The sequence below is a fragment of the Eucyclogobius newberryi genome, unplaced genomic scaffold (assembly GCF_026437365.1).
Source record: "Eucyclogobius newberryi isolate DKJ021-1_F unplaced genomic scaffold, fEucNew1.0.hap1 SCAF_17, whole genome shotgun sequence".
Taxonomy (NCBI): Eukaryota; Metazoa; Chordata; class Actinopteri; order Gobiiformes; family Gobiidae; genus Eucyclogobius; species Eucyclogobius newberryi.
Genome location: NW_027315801.1, coordinates 11,205,596 through 11,231,695, shown reverse-complemented (window position 1 = coordinate 11,231,695; position 26,100 = coordinate 11,205,596). Strand labels below are relative to the sequence as shown.

General features: G+C 38.4%; 3 protein-coding genes across 7 annotated transcripts in view; 2 read left to right on the top strand and 1 right to left on the bottom strand.

The window, feature by feature from the left end:
- Positions 1 to 160: 160 nt before the first annotated feature.
- LOC140362862 (forkhead box protein P1-B-like) lies at positions 161 to 14,277 on the top strand. Of its 3 annotated transcripts, none has more exons than XM_072449121.1 (16): positions 161 to 294; positions 2,927 to 3,067; positions 6,095 to 6,232; positions 6,683 to 6,772; positions 9,213 to 9,333; positions 9,726 to 9,813; positions 9,908 to 10,015; positions 10,126 to 10,213; positions 10,474 to 10,551; positions 10,634 to 10,832; positions 10,920 to 10,996; positions 11,072 to 11,173; positions 11,286 to 11,413; positions 11,635 to 11,689; positions 11,777 to 11,943; positions 12,535 to 14,277. In XM_072449121.1, exons 2-16 carry the CDS (start codon positions 2,942 to 2,944, stop codon positions 12,695 to 12,697), a joined length of 1,728 nt encoding a protein of 575 aa, XP_072305222.1. In that variant the 5' UTR covers positions 161 to 294; positions 2,927 to 2,941; the 3' UTR covers positions 12,698 to 14,277. The 3 variants fall into 3 exon arrangements, with proteins under 3 accessions (XP_072305222.1, XP_072305221.1, XP_072305223.1); XM_072449120.1 differs by having other exon boundaries at positions 10,634 to 10,838; XM_072449122.1 differs by lacking the exon at positions 6,683 to 6,772 and having other exon boundaries at positions 10,634 to 10,838.
- Positions 14,278 to 14,637: 360 nt separating this feature from the next.
- On the top strand, positions 14,638 to 20,591 carry LOC140362863 (2-epi-5-epi-valiolone synthase-like). The gene is made up of 5 exons (XM_072449123.1): positions 14,638 to 14,833; positions 15,898 to 16,525; positions 17,524 to 17,733; positions 18,586 to 18,838; positions 20,155 to 20,591. Exons 1-5 carry the CDS (start codon positions 14,712 to 14,714, stop codon positions 20,238 to 20,240), a joined length of 1,299 nt encoding a protein of 432 aa, XP_072305224.1. The 5' UTR covers positions 14,638 to 14,711; the 3' UTR covers positions 20,241 to 20,591.
- The window catches only part of LOC140362861 (microphthalmia-associated transcription factor-like), a 47,531-nt gene continuing 41,713 nt past the window's right edge, over positions 20,283 to 26,100 (bottom strand). For all 3 annotated transcript variants that reach the window (XM_072449119.1, XM_072449118.1, XM_072449117.1), the window contains exons 4-10: positions 25,685 to 25,780; positions 25,477 to 25,597; positions 24,843 to 24,935; positions 24,676 to 24,729; positions 24,527 to 24,602; positions 23,308 to 23,455; positions 20,283 to 22,337 (exon numbers count right to left, since the gene is read on the bottom strand). In XM_072449119.1, the coding sequence (XP_072305220.1) occupies positions 21,954 to 22,337; positions 23,308 to 23,455; positions 24,527 to 24,602; positions 24,676 to 24,729; positions 24,843 to 24,935; positions 25,477 to 25,597; positions 25,685 to 25,780 (972 nt within the window). In that variant the 3' untranslated portion in view covers positions 20,283 to 21,953. The remainder of the gene's footprint in view (positions 22,338 to 23,307; positions 23,456 to 24,526; positions 24,603 to 24,675; positions 24,730 to 24,842; positions 24,936 to 25,476; positions 25,598 to 25,684; positions 25,781 to 26,100) is intronic.

Here is a 26,100-nt window from a genome sequence, read left to right as displayed (position 1 = left end):
TATCCATATTTTCTTTATTTTAACTGTTTTCCTGGATGCCACACATACATGACACATCTCTTCTACAATATAAAAATGTTTAATATTAATTCAAGTGGCGTTTTTTGGGTCCAGGCAGTGACGCCTGCCCCGCGTGTGAGCATGACGTCAGCTTTGTTTACTTTTACCCAAGCCCCTCCCTCGTTAGCACTTGTGGCTAGCGCCGCTGCTCGCTCCAGAGGAGAAGAGCACTGTTCCGAGATTTGTCTTCACTCACCAGCCTGGTAAAAAGATCCTCCACCTCTGCATCAGTCCGTGAGTTAACCAAAATTTAAAAGCGATTCACATTTTTCAAACGAGCTCTTGATGTAGGTTCTATTTATTTGTTGTTTTCCTCCGCTTGAGAAAGGATAAGAGTTGTTCTCGTGGGCTAGCGCTGCTGAGCTCGTAGGCTGCTAGCTTTTGTTACATCGCCAGAAATACCATTCACGAAAGCTCGATTAAACTATTCTCATCCTTAGCTCTTGTTTACAACCTATCATTGGCTTTAACATGTAAGTAAAGTTAAAAATATACACACGCCCCGCTCCATTTTCTCTATTCTCGTCTTTTTTGGGTCTATGAGCGTTGCTAAAACCATGAGACTGCAGCCAGCCATGCAGTGGATCAGAATCCGAAAGAGGTTTATTGCCATTGTCAGGGAATAACAACAATATTCTCAAACTAGGAACTCTCTTCGGTGATAAGGTGCAACATGAAATAACAATATAATAGCAGAATATAATGAATAATAATAAGGCATGAATAAAATGTGGGTTGCGGGTTCCTCTTCCATTTAAATGCATTTATTTTTGTTGGACACATTTATACCATTTTGTTGCAATTGAGTTGCAATAACTGTGGCTTTTTAACCTAGTTAGATGGTCAGATGTTATTTTAAGTATGTAATAACGTGTTGTGTATGTATTCGTTCAATCCGCGTAACGTTTGCTTGCGATTACTCTGGAATATCGGTCAATTTCAGTGAAAAGTGACAATTTCAGACCAATAAATAAAACGGAACCTGAGCTGGTTAATGTAAATCTACTTCTTTCCATCTGCCGTAGCTTCAATTGCATTGAGGATTGCTTGAGCTTGGCATAATCGCAAACACATTATTTGAAGTCTATGCCATTTAACACAAGATAGTCACATTTCCTCTTTCAAAGTTTGAACCACATGTTTTTGGCTTCGAACCTCTCAATTAAAAGACCTAAGCTGATCATCGACCATTAGAAAAGGCAGAAGCTCAATCTCGGTTAAAATTTGATTTACTGCACAGCCCTAGATTGATAATTAATTTGACCAAATATGAAGATAATCCTTACAAGATCAACTTCTGCTGAAATAAGCAAATTTAATGGTCAAGCATAAAACGCATATTCTATTGTAGTGTGATGACCTTTCATTGTTAATGTTAAGTACAGCTTCATGTATGTTAAGAGTAAAATCTTGACCTGAATCCAGATTCAAAAAGTGCCAAGCCCTTGTATCATAAAGTCATAGTGAATGTAAATGTAGAATCGGTTAGACAAACTGCAAGAACTGGCAGTGGAGCGTTTTTATTTTCCACACAAAAATCCCTGTTATTCCGGATGCCTACAGGAAACTCTGCCCTTTGTCTTCACAACTAAGTGTGATCTGGAAAGCAAAAGTCTGAGGCGGGTTAAACCATATGAAAACTACCTTGACAGGATTCTAAACCACATTCAGTAGTGCAAAGCCGTAACAGTGAACAAACAGATTTGACCAAGGCCTGGACTTGCACTGAAGTAGTCACACTTTTTTCTCATAAAGAGGTGTTGTCTACTAATGTTCAGAGTGGCCATTTTTGAGTTTGTGATCAAAATATACTGATTGTATGTGTTTGTGCGTGTGCTTTCATGTGATATCTCTGTCAGCGTCCCTTATTTATTTGCCTTCTTTATTTACCTTTGTTTATTCTGCTGCAGTGTTTGACTCAGACACTCCCTGGTTGTATACATAAAAGCCTACTTGTGCATTGTACTACCTGCCACGGCCGTTTATCGCACCACCTGGTTAATGGCAAATTGTTCCAGGAGGAAGATATGTTTGCACATAAACATGGACCCAGGGCCCCGGTGTTTACAGTAGTCATGGCAGCACTCAGTTATTCAACAAATAGACTGAGCTTGATCCTTGCAGAGGGGAATGTTTGTCTTTGTAGATACAGCTTTAATTGTGCACTTTTTAGCCAAAGTCCTGCATTCAATAAAAGTGAGCTCACAAAGTAAATTATAACATTTTATGATATCTTATTTAGAGTTGTTGTAAATCATACTTGGAATAACACTGCTATTTAGGTAATGTCATCGCTCCACAGAACTAAATATCTTGTCTCCGTCGTAATCTGTAATTCACACTAACTTTGTAGTTTAGGCCTCTACAAACATTGTTATTTATTTATTAATTTAGTAAGAGGACATGTATAAGAAGAACATAGATGAGAAGCATTTCTTTGTCGTATTTGTTTGTGGTTGCAATTTAAAGGTGCACTATGCAACTCTTATGGTGGAGGGTCCACCATCTGCTCGTCTCTATGGAGAACTTACTGCTTTTGCTTGAAATGTTCCACAGTATAAAAGAATCACATGTATTTCTGAACACGTTTGTACAATCTAAACTATAAGATTAGCAGTTTTTTTTAACAGAATAAGACCAAATAGGTTGTTGTTTGTTTGCGGAGGAAATTATGTAACTTGTAATTTGCTAATTGCGTCCATTTATTGGATCAATTGCGCAGCCTTGCTCTCCACCTGAAACTTCCCAATCGGTTCTCTTTTGTTTCGTTTTTTTCCAGAAGTACTTCATTCAAATTCCCTCGAGTGTGATATTCTGCCGTCTGCCTCAAATTGTCTTCTAGTCTTGATGTTATCTCTGTTCACAGGTCAGTGACGTCCAGATGCATGAGTCTGGGTCAGAACCAGTCAGCCACAGCATTCCAGCGAATAAGATAGAGAACGGGCACAGCGGTGAGAATGAGAGTCGAGTGAGGGGCAGCCACTCTCCCCCCGCAGAGGCAGTACGGGTCAGTCCTCCACTCAAACAACTCAAAATCATTACCGCGATACTCTTTGATTAAGTATTGATACATAAACTTAGTATTATCGAGCCGTTTCTTAGAATCCAAATTGAGTCTGAAATGTTAATATCATGACAACATTAATATAATACTGTAATACTGTAGCTCTGTTTTTTTTACTCCGATCAATCAGTCATCTACGGTCCTTAGTATGCTTCATATTTGTCCCCTTTGCAATTTATTGTTCTGTTTGTTTTGTCATGGAATATGGATGTTAGTTACACATCGTCTCCGTCCAAGTGTTTGATTTTGTCCTGGTTCTAACTTCTACAATTGTCTAGTCTTGGATTCCGTTTTGTGAATTGACCTCCACCCCAGCTGAGGTGGCTCGGGCATCTGTTCCGGATGCCTCCTGGGCGCCTTCCTCGGGAGGTGTTTTAGGCATGTCCCACCGGAAAGAGGCCCCGGGGAAGACCCAGGACACGCTGGAGAGACTATGTCTCTCGGTTGGCCTGGGAACGCCTCGGGATCCCCCTGGAGGAGTTAGAGGAAGTGTCTGGGGAGAAGGAGGTCTGGGAGTCCCTGCTCAGACTGCTGCCCCCGCGACCCGGCCCCGGATAAGCGGCAGAAGATGGATGGATGGAATTGACCTCCAGTATTTGTTTTACCCCAATTACGATGGTGAAGATTTGGCCTTATTTAAGTCCTGTAAAGGTGGTATTTGTTGTGAAAAGTCCTGAGTATCGCTGGTCTCGTGTGCATTTATGACTTCTTAACAGAAAATGCACCGTGTTTGGGTCGATTTCTTGAGTACGATAAAATACAACAGCAGCTGTATCTGCGCAAAGTGAGAACAACAATAATGGTATGCTGTGTGGACACAACAAACAGTACCGCCAATAATTGTGGACTGATTTTCAGTCTTGTTCAGCAAAGAGGGTAGTTGTGTGTGTAGAGCAGTGTTCTTTTAATCAATGAATATGGATTTATCATGGTTCAATGTCACGGAGGTAAATATTGTGTATATGGTGCCCAGACATGGACTCGTATGTTGTATAGTTCTTTCACAGTAGACTAAATGTTCTTTCCGTCATAGTTTGTCTAGTTTAGAATCAGGGGTAAATTATCTCTCTGTAAAACTTCACAGTGATGAAAATAACCACAGTGAGAGGTCCTTGGCCCCAGAATGCTCTTTGTTTTACCTGGATGCCTCCCTCTGACTTTTCTGTCCTTTTTCAGCATCTCAATTGCAGCAACACACTGGCTCTTATATTTATGCTAAGAGGAGCCTGGGGATGGGGGAGGGTTTACTGAGGTTTAGGAAGGGGGGCAACTCATGCTGGGCCGAGGGATCAGGATTTATTGTTTGTTTTGTTGATATTGAGAGGGTTTGGCAGACATTGGCTTTTAAAACTGTGAGTTAGTATGGATACTCAGATTTAAAATATCCTTTTTAAATAGCAAAGTATTCTCTAGTTACTTTGTACTGTTACAATGATATACATTTTTACCCGTAAAAAAGTATTTACAAACACTATATGCCTCCATTATCAGAGTATTGTGTAAAATTGGGTATTATTTTGAGATATTTAAGCATTGAACAGTGAGGGGGAAATTGTACTGATTGTCCACTTCATTTGTAAATGTCAGTGTTGTTGAGCTACATAAGTAATAATGTATTCATACATATTGTGTTGATAAATGCAGGCAGAATGTGTTTAGTGTGGTATTTCTTTCTTGGACTGTCAGTCATAGAGCAGTTCAGAGGACCAGTCTTGCGGGAACAGATTTGTGTTTACACTCTGTTGCTCACTGCTACGACTTTCGACAATAACAACAACAGAAGATGTTTGGACTTGCTGGCTGCCTTGGCAACGGGGATTAGGCAAGGCTGTTGTTGTGTTGATGGTGTCCACAGAAAAATAGAGAGGCCAACGGGCTCAGGCTGGGATAGACCTGTTTTCATCGCTTTAGCTGTCACCTCTGCAGCATTGAATTTCATAAGAAAGGACAAACTACGAAGCAGCAGTCTGTTATTGTTCGCCCAAAGCCTGTGTGAATTTCACTGTCGGTTTGTTTACCCAATTCAAAACAGGCTCTGCCTTGCAGAAAGATGTTTGTTTGTGGTTCAGACCTTAATTAAAATATGAGGCTCAAATTCTGTTTTGGTAAACAGGCTCTGTGTGCTTTTTTATTCATTATTTATATCTTGGTGCAATTTTTGATTACTCTGTTTGTGTTTACTGTAAACAGCTAGAGCTGGGAGGCTTGGTTGGGAGGGAGAGCGTGATAATTGCCTGATGCTGAAGCAAAGGGCGCAGTTGTTGTTGTTTTCGTGGTTCTGGTTGTTGTTGTTGTTTTGAAGGAATTTGAATTCCCCAGGCTGCTCTGCTGCTTGTGATGTTTCTGACTATTTTTAGTCGAGACAGCAGCTCAAGCATGTTTAGCCAAACTGACCAATAGAATGTAGTGGCACGACAGTGGCAAAGTACCATCTTTATGCTTGTTTTTTGTATATCTCCTTTCCTTCTGGTCTTTTTATATGTGGCCAAAATATAACTGTGTATTTCTAGTAACCAGTGCTGTCACATTTAGCTACTAAAGAATAGGCTTGATACACTTAATACCAATTTTGATACCACAATGATAAACCTCCTTTTTTGACAATTTGATGCAAGTTTAACACAAAATATTGGTAATTTAATCAATATTACCATGTGGTTGTACTAGTTCTGACACGGCTCCGAATCATTGTAAACACTATGTGTCTTTTTTTTTTTTTTTTTTAGTCAATGCTTGTGCAAATGAATATCTTGTCTTGATACTAGTTTTAGTTATGATTAATGTCTAATTTTGGATACTTTTGCTTTCGGGCAACGTTTCTTCTTTACACCCAGCCGTCTATGCATGTTTATTAAGTGTCACACGTGGACACTTTAAGAACAGAGGAAATTATTGAGGAGGACAACTATTTAAAAGTGTTTATAGCCATTGTCCCACAGTGTGATGATGTATTTTGTCTGTTTTTGGTAGGTCCCCGTGTCACTGTCGATGATGACCCCTCCAGCTGAAGCTCCACAGCAGATACAGACTACTCCACAGCAGCAGATCCTCAGTCCACAGCAGCTCCAGGCTCTGCTGCAGCAACAGAAAGCACTCATGTTACACCAGGTACGCTTCTGCTGGGTCCTTTCAGATGAGACGCTCAGTGCAAATGTAGCCTCATTGTTTATCTTGGTTTTACATTATTCATTATTTTGTTACTTTTCAGCACAGTAATGAAATGGTAATAGGATTGTGATGGCATGGTCACTTTGATGAGGGACAAATGCACTCATTTGCTCTCATAGTGTCACCCAGAAGGTGAAAAACAATCATGTCTTTATAGGTGTGATTACTCTGCAACTACAACAATTGCAATTATTTACAGTTCTATTTCTATCCTATTACCATGTTAGTGCTATTTATTATTTCATTTTTTCCATCCACAACACAAAATCAGCATAGATATCTTATCTACCTCCTTCACCATGTTATCATCTAAAATCCAACCATTTCATCCCATTTTTAAATTTATGTCGACCACTTACACATAGTTTTTCTCTCTCAATATGTCATTAGCAACAAATTCAAGATGTCTTCAAGACTCAGCAGGAGCAACTTAATCTCCATTTGCTACAGCACAAGAATGTTGGAATTGGTAATCAGGAGGTAAATTTTGAAAACATGTCTTTTTTGTCTTGGTTAGTCTTTTTAGAAGGGGTTTTGGAATAAGTCCTTTCCTTGGAGGCTTTTACTGAAATCGGCAAACAAACAAATAAACATACTGCATCCAGTGACGTTGGTCTTCCATTAGAAAGATGGAAAACTTCACCCATAAATGTTTCAAGAAATATTATGTGTGGCATAACACGGACCAAGTGGACCTTAAATAAATAACCTTGAATAACACATGTCTGACCGTGTAAGAGATCTGTGACATTTAGTATGTCACACTGGGACTTAAAGGTTTATAAACAGTTATTAATGGAATTTGGCCATTGGATTTTATTCCTCCAAAATACTGCCTCCTACAGACAAAAAATCTGTTCCACATACAGTGTATGACATTAGGGCTGTACATAGTAAATGTTAACCTCATTTTAAAACAAACCAGTCTGAAAGGCTCGTAGTTTCAAAGGTAGTCATCTAACTCTTTCTACGGTGGCTCACTTCTGGACTAATAAGGGAATCATTAGACTAATAATACCTCTAAAGTTTGAAAACTAAATTCTGTCCTCTGATTTGTTTTACCTCAAAGTAAATTGTTAAAAAAGTATGATCAAACAGAATCAGTTTTATTGCCATTGCCAGTGAACAATTCACAAAATAGGAACTTAACATAAAACAACGTAGTAGTAAATAATTGGAGTAAATAGTAAAAACTATGCCTAAATAATATAGAATAAGGACATGCTAAATATAATGTGCAAAAAGTTATTTAAATACAGTATATACAAAAAGATCAGAAAGATACAAAACCGTGGTAATGTATTCTCTTAGACTAAATGTCATTTAATCCACTAAAGTAATGAGCATGATATTTTCATCAAATTTGTTTTCTTTGAATCTGTTGAATGAATTTGTATTTAGTACACATTTGTTACATGTAATTTGTTACATGGGAAGTTGGTGTAATCACTCATTTGAGGGAGAATACGTTGAATTGGAGAAAATGGCTAATTCTGGCACCTGTGTTCATTTTTAAAACTACCATCTTAGAAATGTTGAAAACAAAGTGTCATGACCTGTGCCATGTATCATCAAGAGTCTGGGACTTTATGGCTATTTATTTTATTTATGACTATGAATTGGTCTGTTCAAAGATGACTGTGTCCAAGCCTGCAACACCTCACATTCAAAATGCCCTGTCATGAGGAAGAAAATATTATTTTGGGTTATTATTTAGAGGTAATTGGATGATTTTATGTTAATGTCTGTCTAGGGTTGGTCACTCATGGCAACAATTTATGTGATGTATTTAATATTGAAATAATTTAGTTTCATCGTCTTTGTTACAAAATATAAAAGCAAGGACAGGAGCTTGATCTTTGAAGAGAAGATGACATTTGCTGATTACATTTGCTAAATTAGCTGACGTTAAGTGATTGACTGCACATGACTTTGTGGTTGCCTAGTTGCATTAGTCAACGCGTGCTCTCCTCTGATCTCAGAAGCGAACAGGGTTGGGCCTGGTTCGTACTGGGATGAGAGACCACTGGGAAAGCCTTGTGCTGCAGTGGGGCGGCAGTGGCTCTAGTGCAAACCGTCATTGTGTCCCTGGGCAAGACACTCGCCGCCAGTGTCCATGCTCACTGGTGTTTGTGTTTGTGTGTGTGTGTTTATGTTTGTGTGTTTTTGTGCGACCGAATGCAGCACAACAGAAGGAAATGAGCCCATGGCAATCCACTGTGCTCACAGCATGTACATCATGTTTGTTCATCGTCATGCACTGTCTCAAAAACAAATAAAAAAGACAAACAAAAATAGTTGCATTCAAACCCCTCCCCCTTAGGGCAGTGTAGGTTGTGATGATGTCACTCACCCTACTCTCAAATCTTCCTATTGATTGTACTTTGCAATGAAATATCCAAAAGGAAAATTCACAAATCTTAAATCTGATTACGGCACTTCTAATACTGACTAGACAAATTAACTTACTGCATGACAACGACAACGACCTGTATTTTAACTATATTCATTTTGGCTGCCCCCACTTGTATGAAATATATTTGGCCTTTGAATGTTGTGATGTCATCTGGAACCTCAGACCATCACTTTCGGACTAATGTCTTCTGGGCGTCGATTTCAAAAACACTGCCCAGTTCAACACCTTTTCTAGCACAGTCTCCTCCTGGACGGGTGTATGAAATGCGTGTCTATTTTGTGAAATCTGTGGAAACAAATTTCCCTATAGTGACAACAAAACTGATCAGATTTGTACTTTTTACCTTGACATGCATCGGCTTGTTGGGTTCAGTTAAAAACAGAAACGAAACCAAGGAGAAAAAAACGCTTCCTTATTTTTAAGAACTTTGGTGTTCAGCATATAATCAGCATATTTTCTTTTGTTGCTGCACTAATAATTAACTATGACATCTCTTTTCCTCAGCTCACACCTCAGCAACTGGCCATCCAGCAGCAGCTCCTCCAGGTGCATCAGCATCATCTCCTGAACCTGCAAAGACAAGGCCTGCTCTCTGTCCTACCCACAAACACCTCTGCTCTCACGGGTAAAGAAGCCTTCAATTTATATATATATATATATATATATATATATATATATATATATATATATATATATATATATATATATATATATATATATATATTATATATATATATATATATATATATATATATATATATATATATTATATATATATATATATATATAAAAAAAAAAATCATTGTGTGTGTTAGTTAGTAATGTAGATTCTATTTCCCCCCTTTTTTCTAGTTTATCTTAAATTGTCAGTGAAATAAATCCAAATGAATTACTCTATGGAGCGAGAGACAGATAAAAAAAACATGCCACGGCTGTTGTATATTGTGTTCAGACCCAAGAAGCCAGCGTGGCAGTATTGTCAGTATTGTCAGGCTAAATCGGTGTCACGTGTTGCAGGTTCTGACAGTGGCTGTGCAGACACACGGGAGTCTTCATGTCAGTCTGCCACCAACGGGCATCACCAACTCTTAAAGAAGAAAGAAAGGTACAATGTTGTGAAGTGTAGTTTGCGTCATCCTCAAAGAGAATTTTGCTCACCATAATCTCATTCATTTCACTTCATTAATTTCTTGTTTTAGCGGGTCGCAGGACGAACACACTCAAGCCTGCCACGCACTGTACGGGAACGGGATGTGCAAGTGGCCCGGCTGTGAGACCGTGTTCGGAGACTTCAACGCGTTTCTCAAGTGAGTGCGATTGTCAGTTTGTTTTGCATCTGCCTACGCTGTCTGTTTGAACAACATACAGGACAGTGACCTCTATATCATGTCATCACACTAAATCTGTTTACTTGCAGACATTTAAACAGCGAGCACACTCTGGACGACAAGAGCACGGCGCAATGTCGTGTGCAAATGCAAGTGGTTCAGCAACTGGAAGTGCAAGTATGAACCCGGTTTCCCTTTCAAAGCACATAATTGAAGGTTTGAACGTACGGAAAACGACGCGTCTCAAGTTTATGCTAAACTTTAGACAAATTTCCTTTGCACGCGCGTCTAAATTTGTAATGCGTTTTCACACTGAGGCTTTAAACAGAAGTGATGATTTGATCTAATTACACTTCTGAGGATGCCAGAAGAGGTTCTGCACCAAAAGCCATTTTGTCGTTATAGTCAAAGTGCTAACTCACAGCTTCTGTTTTCAGCTAAAAAAGGACAAAGAGCGTCTTCAAGCGATGATGGCCCATCTGAAGTCTTCTGAGCCCAGACCGGCAGCACAGCCTGTAAGTATTAGTCTCTATTCCAATGTTGTAATACTTTTCTGCCTTCTTTACCCAAATGTACTGTACGCTTCCTCTCTTGCAGGTGAATCTAGTGTCCAGCGTTCAGGCCTACTCACAGTCGCCCTTGTCCAAAGCTGCCCCTCCCATGATCCTGTCCCAAAGCGCCACGGCCCCCTCCACTCCCGTCACTCCTCACTCAGAGTCCCCCTCAGTCCTCACACCCAACAGTGTGTTCAGCGGGACCCCAGTGAGGAGGCGCTACAGCCGCTCGGTCAGCCAAGGTACTGGTACGTTTATCTTGCACAGTACACTACGAGAAGCAGCAGTAACTTCACATGGAAAGACCATAACGTTGCTTGTTTTCACAGATATTGTTGACAATAAAGAGTTTTACCTGAGCACTGAAGTCAGACCTCCGTTCACATATGCTTCTCTCATAAGACAGGTATTGTTTTCTCATTTAAGTTCACGGGATTATTTAATAAAGTATATCTCTTACATATGTCTCACGTCTCCACAGGCAATTTTTGAATCACCTCGCCAACAACTGACACTGAATGAAATCTACAACTGGTTTACTCGAAACTTTGCCTATTTCAGGCGAAATGCAGCTACTTGGAAGGTACTACTTACGCCTCACTGTACATGTAATTATCAGTTAGAATCAATATTTAGAGAAAAACCTTGTGGGTAATACGTGTTTACCTGAATCTTGTTTTCTGTCAACACAACAGAATGCAGTGAGACATAACCTCAGCCTTCATAAATGCTTCGTCCGATTGGAGAACGTAAAAGGGGCTGTTTGGACAGTGGATGAGATCGAGTTTCATCGGAGAAGGCCTCAGAAGACTGCTGGTAATGGGTAGGTAACATAAAAAAGCTCAATGTATTTACTGTAAACAATCTTTACAGCTTTGATGCACACAAGCCTAGTATGATTCTCAATAGAGTTTATGATCCCCTTCATTTCTCAAAAAGCTGCTAATGCATTTTCATTTAGAACGTTTTTTAGGGTAAACTTTAGTACAGTATAAGCTTGTGATCATTTTCTACTTAAAAGAACATCCTCTTTCTCCTTAACAGGTCTTTAATAAAGAATCCCCAAAGCCGACAGAGTGTTGCTGGCTCTGCATCTCAGGTAGAGTGTATCGCATGTATTTTGTTTAAATCCTCTCTTCAAGTTCGACAAAGGCAACACTAATGGTGGATTGTTGTAAATGTTTAGAGTTTCGGTCCGGACTGCAGCAACCCCCTGTACAGTGCGGCCTCCATGGGCAGCATCCCTCTACATTCCCTGCCTCACATTCTCCAGGAGCAGATGAACGGAGCCCTCGCCAACGGCTCTGGATACCAAAGCGACAGCAGCGCGACCCAGTCCCCCCCTCAGTCTTTGTAAGAGTCAAACACGACAACCAGCCACACACGGAGACGTTACTATTGGCCGCTTTCAGATTCTAGTGTGACAATGATGAAGCCAGTTTCCCCATTGACGGCGCTGTGTTTTCATCAGAAGATTTGTCATTTAACCGTCATATTACATGTTTGAAGACCCCGTTTATGCTTATTGTATTCACATAAAAGAAAAACTGGGGAAAAGTTCAACATATTTTCTGTCGGCATACATAAACAAAAATGAAATATATTTTTGTATTCAATTGCCTCAGAAAGTGGTGCAATTATTCAACCGCAAAAGACATTATTGTAGTCTGTTGAAAGAACTTACAGCCAGAATTGGTGTAGCCAATCTCTAACAAATAATCTATTTTTTTTTACTACATACAGTATATTTGTGAATTTTGAATTTTCAGAAACAATCATTTTATATTAGTTAAAAGGTCAATTATCCAACCACATCACATATCAATATAAACCTGCCCGGACTCAAAACAGTGAGAAAAATGCTGAATATTGCGATAAAACTAAATTCTAATGCATGTATTTTTTATTCATTTCATTATTTTTCCCCCCCCATCTTAAATGTAGTTATATCAAAGAGGAACAAGAGGACGAGGAGATCTGTGACAACTATGCCTACGAGTCTCCAGAGAGCAACGACGAGCCGGTCCACAGCCCAGAGATGATGCACCACGAGGACGGGAGCCCGGAGAGGCCAAGCTTTCATTTCGATCGCGTGCCTTCACTCTGACTCAAAGGCCCGCGCTTCTGACGAGTGCAAAGCCACAAAGCGCTGAAGCAAACGGTGTGTCTTTGTCATTCCAAATGAGGTTGCGTTCACGTTATAGGATTTTGTGTTCGTCGTTATGTAAGATGGAAAGCATTGGTCTGGGGAACTCTGTGGGAGCAGCGGGGTTTTTGAATAAATATCTTCAAATATCTTTATTGGTACAAAAGGTAATAGTTCAGACAAGTTGAGACGTTTCGGCTGCCATTGTCAACCTGGACTTTTACCCTGAAACTTGCCCTGGGCTTCTTTACGTGACTTGTTTTCTGCTCTTTTGTTCTCTCCACAGCCTGATTAGCATTTGACTTTTATGTTTGAGGAGATGTTGTGAACGGAAGGCATTTTGTACCTCAATCCAACATTCAAGCGCATGCGGCAGATCTCATGTTTTTATAATTAGGACTTTGTTTGGTGGGATAGTGTCTGTGGTAAATTATTTATCACAGTTTTACATCAGTCAAGTCGCAGTGGCAGTTTGTCAAGAAAAGTTTAAAAGGACAGGAAGTGGAGCTGAGTTCTAAAACAGAAGCCCTCTGTCTATTTCATCAAAATGCGATATCTCATCAAAAAATACGAAACAATTTATACACGACAGGTATATTTTTAAACAATCATTTTACAAAGCAAAATGTGTTGTCCGACCTGTCCTATATCACATAAATTGCCTTCTTCGCCTCAGATTGACGATGATTTTTGGACGGCAGCCGAAACGTGTTCAAACATGGTCCAGATGTTGCCTGTTATACTTTTACTTCCATGGACCACTCCTGGACAAATGAGGGATTTCATTCTCAAGTTGAACCCTATTTTTTGTCATATAAATCTTGTTACAACAATTTACATATTTGTGATTGAATTTGTTTAATTTTACCGTTAATCATTTATATTCTCAAAGAAGAGTATGAGGTTTAGTTTTATATGGCTTTGCCCAGTATTTACAGAGATATAAACCATTCATAGGGTTTAAGGGCAAAGTTTACCCTAGAATGTTGACTTTCCCTCCATCTCAATTGTTTATGATGGGCAGTTTAGAATCTAATTCAATGGCATCACGTGAACGTAACCTATGAATTTTCCCATTAGCATAACCAAACATTCTCTTATTATAGGTTGTTTTTTTGTAAATAAACCAGAATTTCTTTTTTAGCCTAGCTTTTTAATTTTTCTGTACAGTAGATACAGCTACATACATTATGTAAACAGTCTTTTGTATGTGTGCACATAAGAGCAGAGATGCCAAAGGAAACTTTGATGGGTAGCACTTCATTTCCCCCGCTGTATATCTGACTGAGAACACTACCTGATTTTATTTTAGTAGATATTATATTGTCAAATATAGATGAAAAAAGTGAAAATGTTCACTGCTAATCTATTGTAAGTCATTTTCTAATTACCTGATTGAAATCACGTAGTTTGGCTCTACTTTTTCACCATTGCTTGATTTCTGGGGATTGAGTTTATAGGTGGTGCTATATTAGATTTGCCATTATTGTAAACAAATGCATCTCTATGAATAAATGCCTCATGTTTAATGTGTATAAGAAGATTTATTTCATACATGTACATCTGCACTTTGATGTCGGGCTGCGCAATTAATCAAACTTTACCCAAGACTGAGATTTAGTCCTTCCTGATCATCAGAAATAAAATAGAGTAATTTAATTAATTTCAGTTTGAGCATTTGGTTTGGGATTCAGACTTAAAATACCTATTTTTTGTGTTAAAATGCGCTGGTTTAAAGTATTTCTATTTGTATTTGATTGTTAGGAAACTAATATTGACGACATTGTTTAATGAGGCAAAAAAAGTGTAACCTAGTCTAAAATAAATACAAGGGACAAAAACAGTATTAATTTTGTTGTCTCTCCCAGCCCTTTTGCTTATGCACATATTGGGGCCATCCAAACGTCACTTCCTTGTCATGGGCTACGCATGAGCAATGTCAGTGTAGTTGTATGGAGACTGCAATCCTGAAATCATGCCCTCAGACAACTCTGCTCCACAGAAAACCAAATTTAATCTGCTGCAAGTGAAGGGAACATGGGTCCGACAAAGTGAGGGTTGCCAGGAGACTGAAGGGAGGGTTTCAGATGCAAAAATGTGAGTAGAACAACACTTAAATAAAGTATTATTTTGTGTTTTACCTTTGGTTATAGGTAAAAACTAAAAGTTATTTAAAATGGTCCCTATTGGTATGAAATACTTCAATATCTTGGGGCTTATCTTCTCCAAATATCCCTCTATAGTGAGTGGGCACGTGCAATTTGATAGGTAATACATGATAATTGAGTGACTGAAATACTTTTCTATTTCAAGCCGCGGTCACTCAAGTAAAATATGTACAGAATGTTACCAGGGAAAGGCTTGTAACTTCCAACTACAATAATGCTCCAGAAAAAGAGTGCAACATGAGCTCATCTAGAATAAGTTCTTACCCATTCCACAGGTACCGGTTCATGTATGATGTATCACTAGTTACTAAATGGTCCAAAATGGCTCGTAGTAACAATTTCATTATTTAAGTGGAAGTATTGATTGTAGAATTTGTGTCCAACTTTCACAGCTATAACGTTTACATATTACATAAAACTCTGCAATTCCTACTTGCTTGGAGCTGCTCAGTACATTGTATAGAAGGTGAATTCAAACCAAGTAGGAACTGGCACATCCTTGTATGAACGTTAAAGCCACAGTATGTAACTTCTAAGCAGAAAAATAGACTAAAACAAAAGTGTTTTTTTTTTTTTTTTTCAATTTGGATCGTTTTATTGCACTATAAAAACTCATGCACTTTAATATTCCACAACATATCCATCCATCTATCTGCTTAGAGACTGTTCTAAAGTATGTTTGAACTTTCTGTTTCCATGGAGTTATGCAGGTGACTGTCCATTTCCAGTGAGTTTATGTGCCTTAAAGTCTTTTTTGCTTGGAATAAAAAGCTTATTTAATATGTGCCAACATTTGATCTGAACTGTCAAATGCAATGTCAATTTAATTCACAAACTTGGCCCTCTCTATGCTCCCAAGTTGTAAAACCTTTTGTGGCGGTTGCTCTTAATTTGTAGGTTTTAAAATCCCAACATTGCTCAGTCTTGTCTCCTCTGCCAAACAAAATAAAATTAAAAGATTAACAACATTTTCTGTATTTTGTCCATCTTCAGCTATGAGAGAAAATCAGATCAAGGAGTTTCTTGGACAGTGGTCAGCCCTATTGTGTTCACCTACAAAATCATTCAATGCGAGAACCTGCTGGATCCCAGGAACGACACACTTCTCTGGGGCCATCTCGATATTGAAGACCTGAGCGATAATGCCAAGTCTCAACCTGTTAAACGTTTTGTTGTGATTGACGACACAGTCCACCAACTCTACGGCGACAAAATAAGGGAATATTTTGACACCAGACGAGCTGTGTACAAAATCCTCCCACTTCCGACCACAGAGGAGAACAAGTCCCTGGATCTGGTGACCAAGATCTTGCAAGAAGTCCACGATTTTGGCATTGATCGACGCTCTGAGCCAATCGTGGCCATCGGCGGCGGAGTGTGCCTGGATGTGGTGGGCTTGGCTGCATCTCTTTACAGACGGAGGACTCCATACATAAGAGTGCCCACGACTTTGCTGGCCTATGTTGATGCCAGCGTAGGGGCCAAAACTGGGGTCAACTTTGCAGGAGGCAAGAATAAAGTGGGGAGCTACGTGCCGCCTGCAGCTACGTTCTTAGACCGCTCGTTCTTCAGGACGCTTCCACAACGACAACTCTCCAATGGGATGGCTGAGATTTTAAAGGTGCTTTGGTGTGTTTAAAAAAGAAAAAGAGAAAAAGATAATACACTTCTAATGAGTTTTGCAACCACTAATGTGTTCCATTTATTGACATACTAATATTGCATCGTACATTAATACTTTTTATTTGACCTTCATTGATGTAATAATGTTGTGGAAATGTGAGCGATGAACTTGAACACAACTGAATCTATTTTACAATCTACATATGTTTCAAAAAGCACTTTTCTAACTGACTTTTAGAAAGGTAATCATAAGAATGCAGCACCAGCATTGATATAAATAGTCACAAATAGTCTGGATAGAGTTACCTCTTTGTGATTTTAATGCATTTTTCCTGCTGTGTGAAGCACTTTGAGTTGCCTTGTGTATGAAATGTGCTCTACAAATAAACTTGCCTTGGCTTGCCTTGCCTATAGCAAAAGAAAAAACAGATTTTTCCAATCCAAAGGTTTGACGTAAAGCATCTGTGACCTATTACGTGCGCCGTTACCTATCAAAAGAATTGTGAGCTGAGGATTTAGTTTTCTCTTCATGATGATGATATACTGAATATTCAAAACTCTAAAATGTTAATGTTTTTGTTTGGCCCATTGGCTTTATTTGACAGGGGAGTGTAGTGTGAAATGGGAATGAGACCGAGGAGTGTGCTATCCTCTCAACCACGCTACAAATCCCTGCTCCTGATAACGCTGCAACAATAACATCAATTGCAATAATTGTAATTGTATCTGCCCTGGGATAAACTGACAGAAATAAGGCTGCAAGTCTACACCATTGCCCTTCGACCACTTCAAACCTAACATACCCACACCAGACTCATACGAGGCAAAGTGACTTGCCCAAGGACACAACAGAACTCGACCTAAGTGGGAATTAAGTGCTCTAACCCCTGAGCCACTGTCGTCATAATATCAAATAATAATAACAGTTTTACAGCGTGCATGGGAATGATGTGTTCTTAATGAATGATATCTTAGTAGTGTCCTTGCTATCCCAAGATGGCGTTGATGAAGCACCACGGCCTGTTTGAGTTGTTGGAGGCTGAGGGTTCACAGATGCTGGACTCCAAACTGCAGAGCTCCGACGCCTCTGCCTGCACCCACGTCGCCATAGAAACCATGCTGGAGGAACTCGCCCCAAACCTGTGGGAGGACGACCTGGATCGACTGGTGGACTTTGGGCACCTGATCAGCCCGCAACTCGAAATGGTCTCTTAATCCATTCATCGATCATTTAGCAACTATTCACTTTAGCTGTAGCAAGAAAATGATGGTGAATGTGTTTACTGTGGTGATGAATAATCAGGAATCAATAATGTGATATTTAGAATGGGCTTACATGAAATCTGATCATCAAAAACACCTGTATCATAATATTTTTAGAGTAACTGTTGGATTTTGAAGACGAAGTACAAGACCTTTTAAAATACAGTTCTTTGCCTTTGCTTTTTTGCACATTTTTTTATGGTCAAAACCTGAACATTTTTGAACAATCTGAAAGAAATCAAATGTAACTGTCCGCGTAACATTTACATAATAACTCCAAAAATCAGATAATGATCAGATCTTTGGTCTGTAAACATAGCTAGTGTAATATTAAGCACTTCGAGGGATAAACTAACATGAATCATTTTAAAATGATTTCAAAAATTAATACATCAAAGAAGAAAAGTAATTGTATGTTTGAATTGATCAAGTAGGCACTAAAAGTAATGTGGTTTGTAAAGTGCTCTTGTTTTGCTGTCATGACAACAACGTTAACAGTAATTCTAGTCATTATATTCTGCATTTGAAAGAAACAGTGCACGCCCCAAAAGCACATACATAAGACACAGAAAACTGTTGGGATTTGGGCCACATTGTGACTATTCACTATTCATGGGTTTCAAAGTGATGAAAAACTGGGACACTAAAACTCTTGACAATATAAAACAAATACAATCTCTCATTTGAATGGTCCTGAAACTGTCCTTAAGCTGATATAAAACTGCTGCAACAAAAGTGCATCAAAATGAAAAATGATCCAATGTAATCACAGTTTTCCCAATCTTAAACGTGCAGGAAGTGTTGCCTGCTCTGCTCCACGGCGAGGCGGTGAACATCGACATGTGTTTCATGGTGTATGTGTCTCACCTGCGAGGGCTGCTGTCTGTGGAGGAGAAAGGCCGTGTCGTCAGGTGCATGCTGGGACTAAATCTGCCTGTGTGGCACCAGGACTGCACTCTGGACCTGATCCACAAGTCCCTCCACGAGAGGCTCAAGCACTCAGCGGGATCTCCCAGGATGCCTCTCCCCACCGCGCTGGGACGAGCAGGTACAGACACAAAATAGAACACACACAATAGTACAGCCCTCAGTATTTGTCTGATGAATTTAAGATAAGATAAGATAAGATATTCCTTTATTGTCCCACATGGGGAAATTCCCATTTACTCTTGGGAAGTAGGTCTAAACCAGGACTAAACCAACAAACTAGAACTGCACCACATTTTCAAACCACATCCTGTTTATCTGTGCACTTGCAGCTGGAATAACACTTGGAGATGTTATTGTTTAACCTGAAATGTTCCACAGTATGGCATTTCATTTATCTATCTACATGGAGACAAGCAGGTGAGGTCAAGTTACAGGCCAGATCTGTGGAGAGGCAACCCCGCTCTCACTGAGAATTCATTTTTTCAAGGAAATTTTAGCAATTTAAACATGAATGGATGTAAGATACGTTTAATGCCATACAATGGAACATTCCAGGCAAAGCGATGTCATCTCTAAGGAGACAAGCAGGTGACCAGGATGATGGATGTCAGTATCTAAAGTACGTTTTTTTAAATTATTACGTTGTTAATTGTTGGGTTTGTGAAAAATAGTTGTAAAATAAAACTTGAAAAATAAAGGAAGTTATTTTAGTCATTTTAAGTACTTATCATTTGTTAAATAATAAAACTCACATCCAGAGATAACAGCCCTGCGACAAGTTGGCCACTGTCCAGGGTGTACCCCGCCTAAGGCCCGAAGTCACTGGGATAGGCTCCAGTCACCCGCGACCTCGAAAGGGAACAAGCGGTAGAAGATGGATGGATGGATCCAGAGATAACTATTTTACATGTTGTTCATTGTGAAGGGGAAAATGTCAAATAATCCAGGCTTATTGAGTAAATCAATCTTAAATAGTTGACCTTACTCAAATGTTATTTATGTTTAAAGTCTTTGCTAATCGTTGAGTTTGTGGAAAATAGTTTTAAAATAAAAGTCAAAAAATACTGGAAGCAGAGTTGAGTTTTAAAAGTCAATCGCTCCAGCTATATTAACATAAGCATACACAATATTCCCTACTTTGGCCCATGTTTGCTGTATCGTAAATACATTTTAGTGAAATAAGTAGTGTCATATCCTGTTTAAATAATGCAGTGTACAGGAAATATCCATGAATATTCTCTCTGTTGATTCACTTCTTGTTTATCATGTCAATAACCCAATATTTACTTTTTGAAATGTTTACAAATTTAGTGTAAACATTAATCTACACTTATTTGCAAGTCAGTTATAAGTCAACCAATGTTGGCATTAACGTCACATTATATTTATTAGAAAGAAACGTTTTTCCTTCATCATATTTATATTTTTTCGCAGAAATCTTCCATGATATGATAGACGAGGACCTCCTTTCTCAAGCGCATCACTTGTGGACCAGCGAACTCTCTTCTCATTTAAACTAATTAAACAAAAGAAAAGGAGAAAGAAACACACCAGCCTGTATAAATATTCAAATAAACGTTTAATACTTCTCACAATAGCTTCCATGTGACGAACCAGTGAGTTTTACTTCGATAATTTATTTCCAGTGCACTAAAATACTACTATTTCTATTGCTACATTCATTTCATATAAAGTGTAACAGACGTCATATCACCAGAGATCAGATTTGTTGTAATTAGATATTCAATTATTGTCCTTATTTTTAGGACTACAACCAACAACTATACTTTATACAAAGAAAATTATTTAAATAGACAGACAGTTTTGGGTATTAATGATCAATCTTCACATTTTCAGAGTCTTGATATGACTTACTCTGCTAAAAACATCCAGTGTATTTCGTTTGGCAACACATTTTGGCACTGACAATAGCTTGTACATTACATTTGTGCAAACGGTGTCAACAACATTCAGTCTAAAACGGAGCGCTGCGATCGTTGTGTAACTTAATCTTTTGCAAAATAAACAACTTCTCAGCGCGTAAGAAGCGAAGTCTCAGAGGCGCTTTGTCTCAGAAGTATAAAACATAAAATAGCTACGCTAACAGAAGCAATATAAGGCACTTAAATCAATACAAATGTAATCTCTTCGTTTGTGTGGAGGCACAAATGTGGCATAGTTTAACAGGCATTTTCCGTTGTGCTACAGGAAAGAAATCATTGATGGGTTTTGGTTTGCTGATGATTGAGAGCTCGTGACCATTTAAAATATTTACTTTGCTTTTAAATTGTTAATCGCAGAGTTAATGTTCTGAATCCCATGTGTCGATGATGATGATTTTTCTGACTTTCTAACAAATACTGCGATAGATTGTGAAAGAATGACGCAACTGGGTATTTGAATGACGTAAATGACGCTCCTGGCAGTTACAGATGATCAGTGTAAAAACAACACATAGAGCGAGCAATGAAAAGTTAGTTTGTGCTTTTGTTGTTTGACCCAGTTCGGTTAGATATATTAATCTGAAAACAACTTCTCTATAAAAACATGGTGATTTGATGGAACACAAGCAGATGCTTTGTTTTGATTTGTTTGGTTTTGGCAGTGAAAATCTCTTCAATGCTCTTTAGGATTGTAATTTTAAATTAGATTTGACATGCTTTAATACTCATTATGCTTAATTATCTGGATATAAATTAAATTAAATTTAATTAAAATAAATGCAAGAATGAAAAATAAATCAAATCTACAATTGATTTAAGAATATACAAATTTAAACTTCATCTCTGACAGACACTTGCTGAAAAAATGTGCATAGCAGAACCACATGTCCACACATCTCCATAAGGCATTGGCACATTCAAGTTCAATCTAAGACACAAGGAGTGTAAAGCAGTATATTTTAATAAATAGATTTATATTATTGCTAGTGATTTTGAAGCAGAATATCTACATTTCTGATCACGATTTATAACTTATTTTGATTCTTTGGAATCAGTAGAAAGAGCACAATCTAACCTCTATGCAGAGATAAATCTATATTATTCATTTAAATATAAAAACTACTTTTAAAACTCATTGTCATAAAATTTTGATTAAAGCATTACACATAAAAAAAATCAGTCCTTGAAATAAAAGTAGAGGGCACATAGATATTAACAAACATGTAAACAGAGGAAAGGGGACTCTTTACAGCAGCTCAGAACAGTCCGAGTTTTGTCCAGTAGGGGGTGCTAACAGGCCTGCTCGTTCTCATCCATGCTCACGCTGCTTTTGCGGCTACTGTCCTGTGAAGCGTCGGGTGAGACGGAGGAGAGCAGCGGGTCGCCCCCTCTCACCGGGGACAGCGTGTCTTCCATGAGGATGTCGTTGAGTTTGGAGCCCGTTTTCTTGTGGACGCTGTAGTGGCCGGACTCTTGGTAGTGGCCGTCGCTGAGCTCCAGAGAGCCGGGGTGCTCCGGGGTGCAGACCTGGTGGTGCTGGGGGTGCAGCGTGTACAAGTCCTGGTGACAGTCCTCCAATGCGGGCTCCTGTTTGATGTGCCGGGGCCCAAGTTCAGCCGAGCAAAGTGCAGAGGCGATGGACAATCCGTGAGCGCGAGCTTGCATCTCTAACTCCTGCAGGAAACCAGAAATGTGTCAGAGAATGTGTATTTTTAGGCACCATCAGTACCAGCGAATGAAGGCTCATATTTTCTTTTAGATATCAAATGGTATGCTGTACTGTTTCTATAATGTTTTGTTTTGGAAAAAAGTAGATCAACAACCACAAAAAGCAAAGATAACAAAAGAAAACTCAGTTATATTAAATCTGTACAGTTGACAGATTTAATCTTTGGACATAGAACCTACCTGGAAGTGATATAATATAATAATATAATAGATCATAATCCTTCCTTAGATCTAACACTAACTCTAAAATACCAATGTCTGTCCACAAAGAAAGTTCAGTACAGTCAAAGGATAATCTATGCAATCAAAACAAGTTAAGGTTCTACTTTATCTAGGTATTGCATACATATATGTTGTACTGCCAACTGGCACTAATCAAAATATTTACATTTTGATGCAAAGTTCTTATTCCTACAAGAATCATTTTCCTCATGAAGGATTTGGATACAAAACCAGTTTGTTCCCTAAAAATTAGTCTGTGCAGATGAGCGTTTTATTTGGCACACTCAAACACCACAAGAAGTTTGATGGTTGTAGATAATGATGAACACGAGAAAAAGTGCAGTAAACTAGGAATTTACAATAGGGCTGTAACTAAATGTTGTTTTAGTTGTCGAACTTTGAGCGATAATTTTTTCGACTAGTGATAAATTCTGTAATATATTGAGATTTTTAACAAAATAACATTGAAAAATCGGGAATGAAGGCTTTTAGATACAAAACATAAAGGTCAGTCTGGAAATCAGAAAATGTTTTTATGACATCTTGATTTAATAATTCAGCTGTCTTTGATATAAAAGAGTCTTTATATTCCAGTTAACAATAGTGATTAATCGCTGCTACCCTATAGTAAAACCAAACTGCATGGTGAACACATGTGGACATGACGACCCGATGTCAGAGGTCTTGTTTGTACCTGTATCCTCAGCATGAGATGCCGGTTAGCGTGCTCTAGTTTCTTCTGCCGTGTCTCCAGCTCTTTGGCTCTCTGCTGCTCCCGCTGGAGTTTCCTAATGTAGTCCACAGACGCCTTGAGAATGGTGCCTTTGTTCCAGCGCATGTCCCTGTTTCAACACAAGACACATTGTGTTTAACACTTCCATGGAAATAAACTGTAGGACACGCATTCACGCGACTTAGAGTCATTTTAAGTACTTATCAGGCTTTGTAAAAGAATAATAAACTATCTCATACAGAGATCATTATTTTACATTTGGTTCATTCATGTTTTTGTTCAGGCTTACTGCGTAAATCAATCTGAACTAGTTGACCTTACTCAAATGTTATTTATGTAAAAAGTCATTAACTGCACCAAGAGGTTGCACAGGTCAAAGGTCAAAAGCCTTGAGCATATCAGTTTATCTATGGACAATAAGCATTCATGAAACTTCTCTGAGGCAAAGAACACGTATAAACTTCAGGAACACGTGTACAATATAATGTGATGTTCCTTTTGTGTGCACAGAAGACTCTTGTTTCATTCCTGGTATTTAAACTCCATTTATGCCACAGTTTTCTCCTCGTTTTCTCCTTGTTTTCTCCATGTATTTAACTGCACAACGGGGTGACACTTTTTTGTGATATCGGCTGATACAAGTTCCCAAGTTGTGTTGTGATTTCAGTTGTGCTTTTGCCGTTGTGCGATCTTGCTATAAAAATACACAAATTCTCAAACTCTTTCTGTTTTTGTTAGATTTTACTTTCATTTAATTCAAGGAGACAAGAGCAAAACCAACTTGTATGACCTTCTCAGCATGTTAAAGTGTGACAAAAGCGACTGAATATGTCTAGGACTTTGTAAATCGTTTGAATGCGTCTCTGTGTCTTTGTTGTTGTTGAAATGATAAGAAAAAGAGGTTTTGATCTCAATGTTTTTTACCTGATTAAATAAAGGTTAACTAATAATATATCTTGAATTAAAATGTAGTTTTTCACTTACGACCCACAGCTCTGTATTTATTTTCAATTCGGTGAGAAATGTAAACTCCAGGTCATACATAAATGACCTGTTCTTCGGATAAATTTTGTGATTTACAATTACCAAGATGTGAGCGTTTATTACTAAATACCAAGAAAAAAAAACATATTTTCAGTTTTAAGTAATAATTAGATAATGCTAAACAAGAAGAACTCACGGGTCGTTGGATTTTGGAATCAGGGTTCCCAGTTCCTTGATGCGATCGTTTATATTGAACCGTCTTCTTCTCTCGACTGCAACAACAAGAAATGCAAAGTTTAATACAAGATCACAAAGACTAAATTGTACTTGTCTCACTGAACTCACTGAGGTTGTGGTTGTCTTTCTTTTGCCTCTCCTTGGCCAGAGCTCGAACTTCAACTGTATGGAAAAACATACTTCAGTGAGTGTGGGCAACAGTGAGCACGCAGAGTGAAATAATGAAGTCTACAATAATGTGTGTTTTGACATGTGGGAGTGAAGATGAGACGTACCCACGGGGAAGCCTTCTTGTCTTTGATAGTTGTCGTATTTGCCACAGGATCCGGACTTGTCCAGCATGTGCATGATGGCCGGTGATTGTGAAACTGTGGCAGGAAGGACAGTTTTGAGTGTTAAAAGTACAAATACTTTATTTGGCAGTGTTTTACTACTTGCACAGATAATAGCAATGATTGGTTGATATTATTTTGTACATTTTTTGCATTATTTTTGTAGATAATTGTCATTTTATCATGTTGTAGTTTTAGTTTTCTGGTCATGTTTAGTTTGTTGATTGGATAAAATATTTTTAATCAAGTGTCCAATTCACCAAAAAACAATAAAGGAAAGAAAAGAAAAGAAATGAAATGAAAACTACAAGAAAATACATGAATTTAAATTATTTTAGAAGAATATATCTTATTTGAATATAATGAACGCTTCCAAAATAACACATATAATATATAATAGAAGATAATTTACTATTGACATACTAGAGGGTAATCTTACAGACAGTGGAAGTGAAGATTTATTTAGGATTTCACTTTTTTTCTAACTTAAACTGAGATGATGTATTTTGTTGAGGCATTAAGAGAAAAAACACACACATAAGAAACACGATAAAATAACAAATATGAAGGAAATTACCTGAATATTCCCTTTTGATGTTGGGCAGGTTGGCCGGGCACGAGTTGCTGATGGTTAAACCTTGTTGGGGCATTCCCTGGTTCCCGTACATGTCCATGATGTTACCGGGGACAGGGATATGCTGAAGACACGAGAGGCCGGTGTTAAAAAGCATAAAACACATTCAATTCAACAGATTGTGGACGCTAAATAATGAAAAAGAACGTACGGTGTTGGCCATCTGAAGCCCCGGGTCCATCAGGCCGAGGATCTCATCGCTGTAACTGGACTCCAGGCTAATGATGTCGTCGATTACATCGTCCATCTGAAGGAGGAAAAAGAAAACAGCTGAGAAAATGGACAAGAAGCCATTTAGGACTGGGCAGCATTAAATATTTATCACAACATTATCCTACAGCACTATATCAGGTAATGTAATATTTATAAAACTAGAAACTTCATACATTAAAATACGGCTCAGGTCTTCCGCTTTTATTTTTTTTAAACTTTCAGAATGCACAGTGATTATAGCGTTTTAGTCGCTTTTGAGTTTCGACTGGCGTTTGTCACTTTACAATCATCTCAAACTCCATTTTGATACCACAGCGAAGATAAAACACTATATTTTATACAATAGAATGTAAT

Excerpts from the sequence above, each read along its gene's own strand:
- LOC140362863 (XM_072449123.1), top strand. The coding sequence starts at position 14,712 with ATGCCCTCAGACAACTCTGCTCCACAGAAAACCAAATTTAATCTGCTG. Across the intron at positions 17,734-18,585 it reads TCAGCCCGCAACTCGAAATG|GAAGTGTTGCCTGCTCTGCT; the intron begins GTCTCTTAATCC and ends TTAAACGTGCAG. Across the intron at positions 18,839-20,154 it reads CACCGCGCTGGGACGAGCAG|AAATCTTCCATGATATGATA; the intron begins GTACAGACACAA and ends ATTTTTTCGCAG.
- LOC140362862 (XM_072449120.1), top strand. The coding sequence starts at position 2,942 with ATGCATGAGTCTGGGTCAGAACCAGTCAGCCACAGCATTCCAGCGAAT. Across the intron at positions 3,068-6,094 it reads CCCCCGCAGAGGCAGTACGG|GTCCCCGTGTCACTGTCGAT; the intron begins GTCAGTCCTCCA and ends TGTTTTTGGTAG. Across the intron at positions 10,997-11,071 it reads ATGCTTCTCTCATAAGACAG|GCAATTTTTGAATCACCTCG; the intron begins GTATTGTTTTCT and ends ACGTCTCCACAG.